Raw genomic sequence first — 13961 nt, 5'->3', positions numbered from 1 at the left:
AAAAGAGAGTGCAAAAATTATAGGGGGATAAGTCTGTTGAGTGTACCTGGTAAAGTGTATGGTAGAGTTATAATTGAAAGAATTAAGAGTAAGACGGAGAATAGGATAGCAGATGAACAAGGAGGCTTTAGGAAAGGTAGGGGGTGTGTGGACCAGGTGTTTACAGTGAAACATATAAGTGAACAGTATTTAGATAAGGCTAAAGAGGTCTTTGTGGCATTTATGGATTTGGAAAAGGCGTATGACAGGGTGGATAGGGGGGCAATGTGGCAGATGTTGCAAGTGTATGGTGTAGGAGGTAGGTTACTGAAAGCAGTGAAGAGTTTTTACGAGGATAGTGAGGCTCAAGTTAGAGTATGTAGGAAAGAGGGAAATTTTTTCCCAGTAAAAGTAGGCCTTAGACAAGGATGTGTGATGTCACCGTGGTTGTTTAATATATTTATAGATGGGGTTGTAAGAGAAGTAAATGCGAGGGTCTTGGCAAGAGGCGTGGAGTTAAAAGATAAAGAATCACACACAAAGTGGGAGTTGTCACAGCTGCTCTTTGCCGATGACACTGTGCTCTTGGGAGATTCTGAAGAGAAGTTGCAGAGATTGGTGGATGAATTTGGTAGGGTGTGCAAAAGAAGAAAATTAAAGGTGAATACAGGAAAGAGTAAGGTTATGAGGATAACAAAAAGATTAGGTGATGAAAGATTGAATATCAGATTGGAGGGAGAGAGTATGGAGGAGGTGAACGTATTCAGATATTTGGGAGTGGACGTGTCAGCGGATGGGTCTATGAAAGATGAGGTGAATCATAGAATTGATGAGGGAAAAAGAGTGAGTGGTGCACTTAGGAGTCTGTGGAGACAAAGAACTTTGTCCTTGGAGGCAAAGAGGGGAATGTATGAGAGTATAGTTTTACCAACGCTCTTATATGGGTGTGAAGCGTGGGTGATGAATGTTGCAGCGAGGAGAAGGCTGGAGGCAGTGGAGATGTCATGTCTGAGGGCAATGTGTGGTGTGAATATAATGCAGAGAATTCGTAGTTTGGAAGTTAGGAGGAGGTGCGGGATTACCAAAACTGTTGTCCAGAGGGCTGAGGAAGGGTTGTTGAGGTGGTTCGGACATGTAGAGAGAATGGAGCGAAACAGAATGACTTCAAGAGTGTATCAGTCTGTAGTGGAAGGAAGGCGGGGTAGGGGTCGGCCTAGGAAGGGTTGGAGGGAGGGGGTAAAGGAGGTTTTGTGTGCGAGGGGCTTGGACTTCCAGCAGGCATGCGTGAGCGTGTTTGATAGGAGTGAATGGAGACGAATGGTTTTTAATACTTGACGTGCTGTTGGAGTGTGAGCAAAGTAACATTTATGAAGGGATTCAGGGAAACCGGCAGGCCGGACTTGAGTCCTGGAGATGGGAAGTACAGTGCCTGCACTCTGAAGGAGGGGTGTTAATGTTGCAGTTTAAAAACTGTAGTGTAAAGCACCCTTCTGGCAAGACAGTGATGGAGTGAATGATGGTGAAAGTTTTTCTTTTTCGGGCCACCCTGCCTTGGTGGGAATCGGCCGGTGTGATAATAAAAAAAAAAAAATTTATATTGCATACCTCTGTTCAGCTAGCAGATTTTACCTGTATTGCATACCTTTGTTCAGCTAGCATTAATTAGGTATCTGCTATGTTACTTGTTCAGCTAGCAGTAAGTAGGTACCTCAGTGTCAGTTTATTGCACATTGTATATTCTTTCTTTCAACACACCAGCCATATAAATTTCTCTTTTGATGTGATGGTCTCCTCTGTTTTAATAATCTGGAAGAGCCCATCTCAGTTGGCAGTATAGGGCTTGGTTTGTAGTGATGATTTCACTGCAGTGAAATCTGTATTAAAATGGTTAATCCAAGACTTTAAATTAAAGTTCGATATTGGACCAAATGTAATAAAAATTCCCTCTGCAAACAGTATCTTCCTCAAATGGGCAAAGATTATTGGGAAATATCAAACTGTTGTCTGTAGGATCCTTCCAGGTGGCTGATTGGTTGAAGTCCAGCAAGGCTTCTCATTGGATTCTTAATTCAAGGAGTGGAGGTTTAGATGCAAACAGTGTTCACTACAAATGGCTTAGACCATGCCTACTTGACAAGTACCTTGTAAACTGATGTATTTGTGGCTATATGAATATTAGCCCTGGCATGTTAGTTTGTACTTAACTACACTATATAAAATGTAAACACACATGTACCATTTGGAAAGAAATAAAATTCGTTTGTTTAGCTGAGTATAGATTCATTACACATGGAACAGTTACTTTAGTTCTTTTTGATGGTTCATTCCATTTAGGTGAAATATCTGGTGCTTGTCCTCTTTACCTCTTACAGTTTTCCAGGCCTCTTAAAGTTTTTTCCAAGCCCCTTTAATAGTATACCTGGAGTACACTATAGAAATATAACCAGTTTATAACAAGTTTATGGTAAAAAGTCCTCTAAGGATTTTTAGTAATTTTTGTATGCCTCTTTGTAACAAATTATCTCTATACTTTCAGGTTTAGTGAGAGGAACCTGCAGCCTTACTGAGAGGCCATGCTGACTAAGTCGTTAGGATTACTCTGTATTTATTGATAGCTCATATGTACAAAGAATATAGCTGTTATTATATTAATGATATCTTGTAAATAGCTTTGCAACAATACCATGTTAAAAATATTTTAAGCACCAGAATGTCATCGCAAGACCCACCAATGCTTGATTTGCTAAAATCTGTTTTATGTATGTAGAGTAGTGATGCCAAATAACCTTATTCCCATATAACCCTGACATGAACACTTCTTTTGATGGCTTTCTTCACAAAAATCATGATGAATGATCCAAATGGGTGTAGCACTTTCCATGAGTATGACACGTCACACGTCGTGTGGTACCTGTAATAACATTGGGACATGTTTTGACATAAAAATTATATTTTATTTTTCCTGACTTTGGTCTGAAGTCTAGCATTTCTGTCTTCCATGTAGCACCATGTAGTATGATATAGTTACGAGTTTTTGGACTGTTCTTGCGGAAAAGTTACATAGCACACTGAGACGTCACAATTCATTACGTGAATTGCTGTTGTCGGAATGTAGTGAAAAATGGTGCTACACTGCTAGTTTGGACTTCACTGACTTCCTTTTTTTTTCCTGCATATGCTTTAACATTTTTGTTAAGAAAAAAATTATAAAAAGCACATTCAGTGTTTTACAATCTGAACAAAAGTGATGTGTAAAGCGTACACTCTCCACTTGCCTGTAACTCTGTCCTCACATTCTGTATGCACACTGTATCTGCCAAAAACATTACTATTTTTTTAAATAATTTTTCATAAATTACATATCAGAAGAATAACAGTCGAGAGGGTGTAAAAAATAAGCAGTTTAAAGAGGCAATTCCTGTAATTAATTATAATGTTTTTGGAATAGGTTATGATTATACAGACATATTTTTTGGGACATAAGTGTCGTATTTGGTTGTCTTGTTTTCCTGACTGTTGTTTACAGGTGTTGAGCAATTCTCTGCATGACATACCAAAAGTACCTTGTATTTTGTAAATAATATTTTTTGTAATGTTTTATATATAATGTAGACATGCAAGTCTTGTTTACAAGTCAATTACTGAATGTTTCATTTATTTTGACATGCCAATAATTTATGTCATTGCAATTACAATACAAACATCCTGTCTGTGCCACAGTGTCAGTTGATAAATTCTTTTAAATGTGCTGTAACTGTACTAGAGTTTTTCTGACTGACATGTTATATATTTTTTCTACTTTATTTTGTAAATAAATTTTTGTTTTCTTTGTCATGTTTGGCTTATTTTCTGAGCATTTACAATTATTATAAATAAAATCTTATAATATTGATTTGGTTTGAATAACCAGTTTCCATCAGTTTGCAAATGGAGTTGTTATGGCTCTTACAACTGAATAAGTTTGCTGGAAGGTGTGATATATTAATGTGGAAAACAATGTTGCTGTTGTTACCATAGAGAATTTTATATGAGAAGATGAAAACTGGAAAAATAAGTGCATCAAAAACACAAGATAACAAAAACAGCTTTGTAACATTACAACAACAGTGGTTGGTCTGAGTCTTAATTACAGCAGGTGAGTTTAGTATTGTCCAAGAGACAGCAGTGCCAGTGTTGGAATGCAAATGGCTTCTTCTACCCTGTCTTGTGACATTTGTCCTCAACATACATAGTCCACTGGGCAATTGGTATGTACTGCCATTCATTTTTTTTTCCACTTTATAAATATCCAGAGGTTGAGCACACATGTTTGCTGAGTCAAAGAGTTGGAACATCTAGTTCAACTAGTGTTTAGGTCTGGGGTCAACCTGAGCTCAGGACTTCTATGCTGGCCTTGGAGTGAGGACATCATCATCAATGACAAAATTTTTTCCTGTTGTCTTTCCCAGTATGTTTGCCTTCATGCCCTCAAGCCAGTTGGTTGGGGTTTTATACATCAGCTCCTAGACCTGGAGAAAGCCTATTGTTGTTGACTCATGTCAGGTGGGGTATATGGTCTTTGTCCCTGCTGGGGTTTAGGGAAGGCCAAATTGGAAACTTGTTCCTGTTTTTGTTTTAGAAGAAAATTTTTTTTCTTTCTCATATGCAGCCCAGATTTTGGCAATGCACTTACTTCTTCTTTTTTTTTTTTTTTTTTTTTTTGGGTCACCCTGCCTTGGTGGGAAATGGCCAACATGTTAAAAAAAAAAAAAGACTTACTCAGGGAAGGCAGGGCTCAATAAGGCATATCTTTGGTGATTCTTCACAATTCACAACCATAACATTCATGTGAAAATGGCTACTCCACCCTCGTCCCACTGCTTCCATTCATGCAAATAACATTAGACTCGTTTGAAAGCCAGGAGATTCTCCTTGCTGCTCCATTTATGGTACATGGACAGTTTAACATGTATTTTCCCTTCTATGGCCTTAGTTGCTTTCTTCTCTGATCTCTCATTGTGTCAGACCTGACAACTAGACCTCACTCAGTCCTGGGAAGGGAAATATTCACCATTTACCAGGCCTTGTTTTTCACCCTCTTACCTTCCACCTCGACCTATGGTTCTCTTCTCTAATGCTCAGTCATTCCTGGGTCTTGTATATTCTGTCTGTTCACTGTCCCTTAGTCTCCTCATCCAGCAGAGACAGCTCCTGCTATACTTCTGGTTTGGAGCATTTTCCTTCAGTGGGTACCAGTGCATGTTGACATCTAGAGCAATGAAGTGAGTGATCAGGTGACCTCCCTTGCATGCTCTCCCTATCACCCCTTCTTGGAATGTGCCAAAATGAGTTTACAAGGGTTTTGCCTGATGGAGATTTGTCAGCATCCATACATATATAAATACATATACTGTATACACAGTGTACACATACATAAATACATCTGGCATGCTCCTTTTGTTCTTGAGCACTGGGTTCAGTATGGTCTTTTGGTTGTCCTTGCCCTTGAGCACATCCTAATTGGTCAGTGGATGTTGCTCCAATTTGACTCCAGGTGGGGCATTCATGGCTGACACGCTCATCAACACTGCCTTAGGATGATGGACTCGCCGTCCTGCCCAGAAATAGTGCAGTACTAGCATCTTGGGGTGAACATCATACCGAGCACATCTGCATAAGCTGTAAGTAACCTTATAAACCCCAGCAACAGAATGATAATACTCCATAAGCTGTCAGTGACCTTATAAACCCCAAACATGAAGAAGGTTCATGTGGAAAACTGTATGTTGCTGTGTTTGTGACTTAAGAATTGTTCATTAGAAGATAAACTGGAAAGTAATCACATTAAGAATACAAGGAAACAAAAAATCTATAATACTGGACAACAATGCATGATGCAGCTCCTAATTGCAACAGGTAAGTTAGCATTTTCCTCTAAGAAAAAGCCTTCTTTTAGGCTGGAGTGTGAGAGGTGGGGGGCTGGGGATGGTGTGTGAATCATCACAGGGAAAGGAGCCAAGGATAAGGTTGTAGGGGGGTGAGGATACAGGGTAAGTAGGGCTGGCCTATTTTTGTGTGTGTGGTGTGTACTCACCTAATCGTGGTTGCAGGGGTCAATTCATAACTCCTATGTGTGTGTGTGTGTGTATGAGAGAGAAAGAGAGAGAGATTAACTGATTGACTGAGCACAAGAAATGCTGAATGCTCGATCCTCCACCCACTAATCGTGAGATGGAAGTACTACTCTCTCAGCCAGCCAGGCTGTTTGAGATTGCTATATGGAAGGCTTCTAAGCAATCTCATATATCATTCCACACAAGTCGGGTAGCTTCACTGTCATTATCTATTTAGTAAATAAACTGTTACCCAACCTACATACAGCCATGAGGTGACACCACTCTTGCTCACCATCTCCTCACCTTCCTATCTTGTTTCACATAATCCCAACCTGTGTCTCTGCCTAAATTGTCTGTATTAGGATTGAAGAAGCTAGTTGTGGCAAAATGTTTCCTTTAATGAATGTCATAATTGTATGAATTTGTCTTCTTCCACATCTTGTCAGTGTCACCATACCCTCTGCAACCAATACTGAGACATAATATTGCAAATGGTATGGAATATCGACAAAGGTGTTGAATGACTAAGATACGCTTCACTTGGTATCTTTATTGACGTAATGTATCACCTACATTGCAGGCTTCATCATTCAAATACAGAGACTAATTTCAATACAAGAGACAGTAGATGAAGTGGAAAGATTGCTTGAGGTAATCAGTCCCTCATAATGAGTTTCTTAGTCAAGACTGATTATCTTCCCTCAAGGGTGATTGATTACCTCAAACTACCTCTCCACTTTGTCTACTGTCTTCAAGGTTTCTTCCATCAGGATTGAGGGACTGATTACCTCAGACTACCTCTCCCTTCACCCAGTCTCTTCAAAGTGTAATTCATGTCTATATTCGACTAATGAAGCCTGCAGAACAGGCAAAAGTTTCCATCAATGAAGCTGCCTAGTGTTGAATATGTGACTTTCTCATTATTATTAAAACAGTATATAGTGAACAATAAAGCAAACACTGTAATGAAATATAAAAAAAAGGAGCACCAAGTGATCCTGATATCCTTACACTACAAGATGAACACACAGGGATACATATACTGTATCCTATAAAGCAGCACTGTTTGACCCTTGTGGTAAAACCCCTCAAGGAAGGTTCCTTGATGTTGGTGAGGGGCTCTTGATTTAGGGAATTGGATCTGTGCTCCAGTTCCCCGAATTAAGCCTGAATGCCTTCCACATCCCCCCCCCAGGCGCTGTATAATCCTCCGGGTTTAGCGCTTCCCCCTTGATTATAATAATAATAATGACCCTGGTGGTTTAGCACTTCTTTTTGATTACAATAATAATAATTTGATTATAATAATATGAACCCTATAAAGCACAACTTGAAGTGAGTCTTTGAGAACTTTGATACAGTGTCAGGTATAATATCATGCACTGGCAACAAGTCCAGCATTCAGTGTTCAATGCTGGAAACTGTGAGGTTTCATATTTGTTCCTGTCCCATGGGTGAATGCTTATGGATTTTAACATGATTGATGATGCTGCCAGTATGTGGAGGAGCATTCACATTACCTCACAAGTTCTTCCTCAAACCAGCCTTTTGAGTTTGAGTGAGCTAGCATCACTTGTGTGGTCACCAAGTGAGGTCTCTACCAAGTGAGGGCCCTACCAAGTAAGGTCCTTACCAAGTGAAGTTCCTACCAAGTGAGGTCCCTACCAAATGAATTCCCTACCAAGTGAGGTCCCTACCAAATGAATTCCCTACCAAGTGAATTCCCTACCAAGTGAGGCTCCTACCAAGTGAAGTCCCTACCAAGTGAGGTCCCTACCAAGTGAGGTCCCTACCAAGTGAGGTTCCTTGATGCAGTTAAGGGTTCTTGATGCAGGAATTGGATCCATAGTGACAGTTTTCTGAGGGGCGATAAAGATTTACTCTAATTTCCATATTAGCGTTACTTTTTATGGAGCTTAAAAATAACAAAGTAATGACAGTATAAGCAACAGATGCTAAAGTACTTTTGTTTTAAAAAATAAATCAAACTTTCTTAAACACAAATAATCGATGCATTGTCAGAAAATTTACCCTGAAAATGTAGTTTTTGGGCTAAAAATGTCATTTTACTCCGAAAATGTCGTTTTTGCCCAGAAAATGTAATTTTTGACCTGAAAATGCTATTTTCTTTCCTTGAAAATATTCAGTCTTGTGATTCACGAGTGCCACTCTCCAGACCTTCCATCTCATATGTCTGTGGATCGGACTTGTTCTTCCCCTTCATTGGATCGAACCTTATAGCCTCCCAGTTTTCCTAGGGAGGATGAATGACCCTTTGGGTTTAGTGCTTCCTTTAAATACAGTGAAATTAGGAGGTTTACTGAGGTACAAGTGCACATAAATACAATTATCATACCTATACCTGGAGGGTATTCCGGGGGTCAACGCCCCTGTGGCCTGATCCATGACCAGGCCTTGTGGTGGATCAAGGACAGATCAACCAGGCTGTTACTGCTGGTCGCACACAAACCAATGTATGAACTAAAGCCCTGCTGGTCAGGTACTGACTTTATGTGTCCAGCTCCCTCTTGAAGACAACCAGGGGTCTGTTGGTAATCCCCCCTTATGTAAGCTGGAAATTGTCTCCCCAAGGATGTGACCCACAACAGTCAGTTAACACCCAGGTACCTATTTACTACTAGGTGAATAGGGACAGCAGGTGTAGGGATACATTCTCCTTGTTTCACCAGTGCCTGGATCGATTCCGGGTCCTTCAGTGTGAAATGAGGAAGCTATCAAGTGAGCCAAACCTGAGAATCCTTACTAAGAGAGAGTTTTGCCCACCAGGGGCTTTATCAATTGGTAGCAACCTTAGCTCACAAGTGAATGACCATGGTTTGGTCCCTGTACAAGTGGAAATGGCGAGTGTCTGGGTTCGATTCCCAGTGAAGGTGGAAACACTGGGTGCTTCCTTACACCGATTGTCTATGTTCCCCATCAGTAAAATGGGTACCTGGGTGTTAGTCAACTGGTGTGGGTTGCATCCTGGGACAAAACTGACCTAATTTGCCCAAAATGCTCTGCATAACAAGCGACTTTCTATATAATAATATGTCACTGATGTCAGCTATGGTCTGTATACCTTCTACTTGTACTTGTAGAAATAAAGATATTATATTATTATTATTATTATTTAACCTGATGCCCATGTTCATCTAGTAGTAAATAGGTACGTAGGAGTCCTGTGGTTTGGTTGGCAACGCTCTCAGTGTCCATGGTTTAGTTCCTGTCATAGGTGGAAACGTTAGGCGTGTTTTCTTACACCTGATGCTCCTGTTCACTTAGCAGTAAGTAATAATAATAATAATAATATAATAATATCTTTATTTACTACAAGTACATGTACAAGGTATACAGTCCTAGCTGACAACAATGACATACTACTACATAGAAACTCTCTTGTTATGCTCTGCATTTCGGGCAAATTTGGTCAGTGTCCCGGGATGCGACCCACACCAGTCGACTAACACCCAGGTACCCATTTTACTGATGGGGAACATAGTAGGTACCTAGGTGTTAGTCACATTACACCTGATATCCCTGTTCACCCAGCAGTAAGTAGATACCTGGGTGTTAGTCACTTTATACCTACTGTCCCTGTTCACCTGATAGTAAGTAGGTACCTGAGTATTAGTGGACTGGTGTGGGTGGCATCCTGGGGAACAAGACTGAAGGACCACAATGGAAATAAGACAGTCTGCGGTGACGCACTGACTTTACTGGGTTATCCTGGATGATTAACCCCCACGGGTTAAAAATCCGAGCAAACCTTATCTTATCTTATCCTAACCATTTGTACTGGAGCCAGTGGAAGAAACGGAGCAGTGCAGCAGTTGTAGATGTGGCCACATGTGGGTGGTGATGACTAGGAAAAGTAGAACAGGTTCAGGAGATGCATAAGAGATTTAGCAATCTAGTTGTAGAAACATCTGCCAATATCCTACAAGAAAGCAAGTTATCTTGTTGATTAAGTTTGGTTAAGTAAGATTCCTCAGGAAACAGTACAAGTGTTTCCTGATGCAGGTCTTAGTCAGATGATCCGCTACTGAAGCTTACCGGTTAACCCCTTTAAAAATTAATGGTCATAGTTATAACCATAGTAATAGCAGCCCTAGTAGAACAATGCAGCAGTAGTAGATGTGGTCATACATGGGTGTGGGCAAAAACGTTTACGTCATCTTGTTAACTTTGGGTCTGCTGCCTCCATCTCATTCTCATCAGCATGGGCAGGCTCAATTTCTTGGAGTTCAAGTTCTATGTTCACATGTTCATCTTCCAAAACAGATGCAATGGTGAAAGTAACAAGAAGAGGGAACGTCAATAATCTCCCACTTGTGACAGATATAAAATTGTCTCTCATGTTTTGGCAAGTTCAACTTTTATCAGATCAGATCATTGGTATAACACCGACAAATTAAGTTTAAGTACAGGTACACATAAGTGTTGTTGTTTGTCCGTCGATTCGACGAGGACCATCTAGTCATCCTGGGGTCGAAGTTGGTGGGTACGCAGATGACTTGTCAGGCCAATCCGCGCACGAAACGTTCTCTGACAGTGTGGACAGGGAAGGGTGGCGGCATCGAGGGGTCTGATGGCTCTGGTCTTCCTCGCCTGCCTGCGCTGCTCAGCTAGTGAGATTCTGCTTGCCTCCCAGGATGTTGCCCCTTTCTGGACAACTACTCGCCGGTCATTCCTGTCCTGAGCTATCAGCTCCCACATGGTGTGGTTGATGTTGAAAGCTTTCAGAGCAGTCTTAAGGGTGTCCTTATAGCGCTTCTTTTGGCCTCCTTGAGAGCGCTTTCCATGCTGCAGTTCGCCAAACAAGAGTTTCTTTGGCAGCCGGTGGTCTGGCATGCGAGCAACGTGACCTGCCCAGCGAAGCTGTCTGCATTAGGATGGTGTAGATGCTAGGCAGGCCAGCTGTAGTCAGCACTTATGTGTCTGGGATCTTATCTTGCCATTTGATGCCAAGAATTTTTCTGAGCCGTGTGGTGTGAAAGTGGTTCAACTTTCTGGCGTGACGTTTGTAGACAGTCCAGGTTTCGCAGCCATAGAGAAGTGTGGTACACTTCTCTATGGCAGGTACACATAAGTACAGTTACATAATTTGTCATATATAACAGCATATGTGTGGATTACCTAGGATAATCCCCCAAAAAGCCAGATGAAGTGACTTATTTCCACTGGGGTCCTTACTAATGAATAAAACAGGTGTGAGACACCTAGGTGTCTTTATTGAGACATTTCGCCCGTCCAGAAGGTTTTATCAGTCTAATACAGAGACATGGGGACGGCAAATTTTATCCTAGAGCTAGTGGAAGACGGGGAGCTGAAGACATTATCACATGTGGGTGATGCCCACTAGTGGAAGTTTGTTAGGCCCATGGCCTTAGCCATAGAACTGTAGAACATGAGAGAGATGCAGCAGTTGAAGACTGCATCATATGTGGGTAGGAACCCACTAGCAGAAGTAGGTCAAGCGCTAAAAAGTTTGCTTGTCTTGTTTCTCTTGCTTACTTTGTGTCTCTGTGGATCTTTTCATTATTTTTCAGTATTTCATGAAAATAAACACAATGATTGTAGTTATATTTAATATAGAACAGATTATCATGTTTGCACTATGTCCAGACAACTACATTCGTTTGCAAAAAAAAGAATTAAGTAACTTAACTGCTTAAGAAATGTAATTCACTTTAATTTTTTGTATCTGGGACAAATGCCTCGCTTATGAATATTAAACCTCAGAGGTTAATAATCCAGACAATCTTGTTCTTATCTGCTATTTTCACACAGTTGAGTTACTTAGCTGTTTCAATTTTTAAGGTTATAATCATGACTGATTCCTACTGTAACTTACAGCAAGACTTAAATAATAACATGTTACAAGGACCCCAATGGAAATAAGTCACCTTGACTTTACTGAGTTATTCTAGGTAATTTACACGTTATTGAACTGTGTATGATAATTATACTTATGTGTACCTGTACCTAAATAAACTTACTAATTGGAAAAAAATAAACAAATAAAATATTCAAGAATGATCGTCACAATAAGGTCGACTGCTGATAATGTTTCCCAAAACTGGTTGTGTGTACCCTTGTCATTTTTCAAACATTTTTAAATTTACAAATAAAATACGTAATAAAACAGTTAATCAGCAATACCATAAAACATTTTATGAATTAGAAAGGCTTAAAGGGCTATAATAACGGAGATTTTTAGTTATATATGGAAGAAAGTATTTTCGCTCCCTGGAAAGTGTTCGCTGCCATAACTAGTGACAGAAAAATTTACGATGAAAGTTAAATATTAACTTCCTGGGTTAACTTCCTCACTGATTTACAGTAAGAATGAATGACTCTTTCAATACTTGCTCGTAACTGCTTCTAACTGGCAGTTAGAAATATTTACACGATCAAAATGTTATATTAACTACATTGAAAATTTTCCTCGGCTTATTTTTTCTCTAATGTTAATAACATTAACATTATTAACAGTACAAGTGATTGAATTTATTTGTCACCTTTCCTGCTCTGTTGATGATGTGTATAATAGTGCAAATTCTCTATGTTAACTATTTATATTAACTGACCTAAATCAACTTATTTAGGTCAGACAAATTCACAAATATTACGATACACTTATTTAATTTGTATTAATATTTCAGTCCCTTTATTCGGAGGACGACGGCGAAGGGCTTTTGATCCAAGGAATTAAAGCTGCTTTCCTGTTCCTTGGATCAAATCTGATAACCTCTTATTAAATGGGTGTTTTATGGCCCCGGCAGATTTAGCGCTTCCCCATGACAGTACAATAATGATATGATGAACCTGGATAGAATTTATTTGTTTTTGTTGTTATTTATGACCCCAATGGAAATAAGTCACTTTGCCTAGTTTTTTTTTTCTGTTTTCCTAGGTAATTTACACATATGTTAGTATGTATGATAATTGTAGTACTTTCATAAGTGTACCTGTACCTAAAATAAACTTACCGTATTTTGCGAATCATAAGACGTGGTTTATGAAACTTGTTTTAGTTTCAATGGCTCGGCATCATAGGTAACTGGGAGAGTTACAACCCACTCCACACCCCAAACTTATAGCTCCTGTCACAGACCTTCAGTTTATAGGGTGCAGGGTAGCTTTTGAGACATTTTATGAAAAAATGCGTCTGATAAGCCGGGAAATGCGGTACTTACAGTATTTCGACTACATCAAGTATGGTTCTTGACTGAAAGAGGACTGAATAAACATTATTAGTTGTCTCACTATTCAGTACTCATCCAGTTCTCTCACTATTCAGTATTTGTCCAGTTCTCTCACTATTCAGTACTCGTCCAGTTGCCTCACTATTCAGTACTCGTCCAGTTGCCTCACTATTCAGTACTCGTCCAGTTCTCTCACTATTCAGTACTCGTCCAGTTCTCTCACTATTCAGTACTCATCCAGTTCTCTCACTATTCAGTACTCGTCCAGTTCTCTCACTATTCAGTACTCGTCCAGTTCTCCCACTATTTAGTACTCGTGCAGTTCTCCCACTATTCAGTACTCGTGCAATTCTCTCACTATTCAGCACTCGTCCAGTTCTCTCACTATTCAGCACTCGTCCAGTTCTCTCACTATTCAGCACTCGTCCAGTTCTCTCACTATTCATATTCAGCACTCGTCCAGTTCTCTCACTATTCATATTCAGCACTCGTCCAGTTCTCTCACTATTCAGCACTCGTCCAGTTCTCTCACTATTCAGTACACGTCCAGTTCTCTCAGTATTCAGTACATGTCCAGTTCTCTCACTATTCAGTACTCATCCAGTTCTCTCAGTATTCAGTACACGTCCAGTTCTCTCACTATTCAGTACTCATCCAGTTCTCTCACTATTCAGTA

The 13961-nt window shown here is 40.0% G+C and overlaps 2 protein-coding genes across 6 annotated transcripts in view; both read left to right on the top strand.

The window, feature by feature from the left end:
* The window catches only part of LOC128703789 (uncharacterized), a 662970-nt gene extending 659101 nt beyond the window's left edge, over positions 1-3869 (top strand). For all 4 annotated transcript variants that reach the window (XM_070103721.1, XM_070103724.1, XM_070103723.1 and 1 more), the window contains exon 22: positions 2516-3869. In XM_070103721.1, the coding sequence (XP_069959822.1) occupies positions 2516-2521 (6 nt within the window). In that variant the 3' untranslated portion in view covers positions 2522-3869. The remainder of the gene's footprint in view (positions 1-2515) is intronic.
* A 1848-nt stretch (positions 3870-5717) lies between these two features.
* Positions 5718-13961, top strand: part of LOC128703788 (uncharacterized) — a 40695-nt gene continuing 32451 nt past the window's right edge. Inside the window, exon 1 of one of the 2 annotated variants that reach the window (XM_053798621.2) lies at positions 5718-5874. The gene's annotated coding sequence lies outside the window, so the exon portion shown is untranslated. Of the gene's footprint in view, positions 5875-12328; positions 12420-13961 lie in introns of those variants that run through there. The other variant, XM_053798620.2, reaches the window with a different exon arrangement.

This window comes from Cherax quadricarinatus, chromosome 87 (genome assembly GCF_038502225.1).
Source record: "Cherax quadricarinatus isolate ZL_2023a chromosome 87, ASM3850222v1, whole genome shotgun sequence".
Lineage (NCBI taxonomy): Eukaryota > Metazoa > Arthropoda > Malacostraca > Decapoda > Parastacidae > Cherax > Cherax quadricarinatus.
This window is presented reverse-complemented; position numbering and strand designations above follow the sequence as displayed.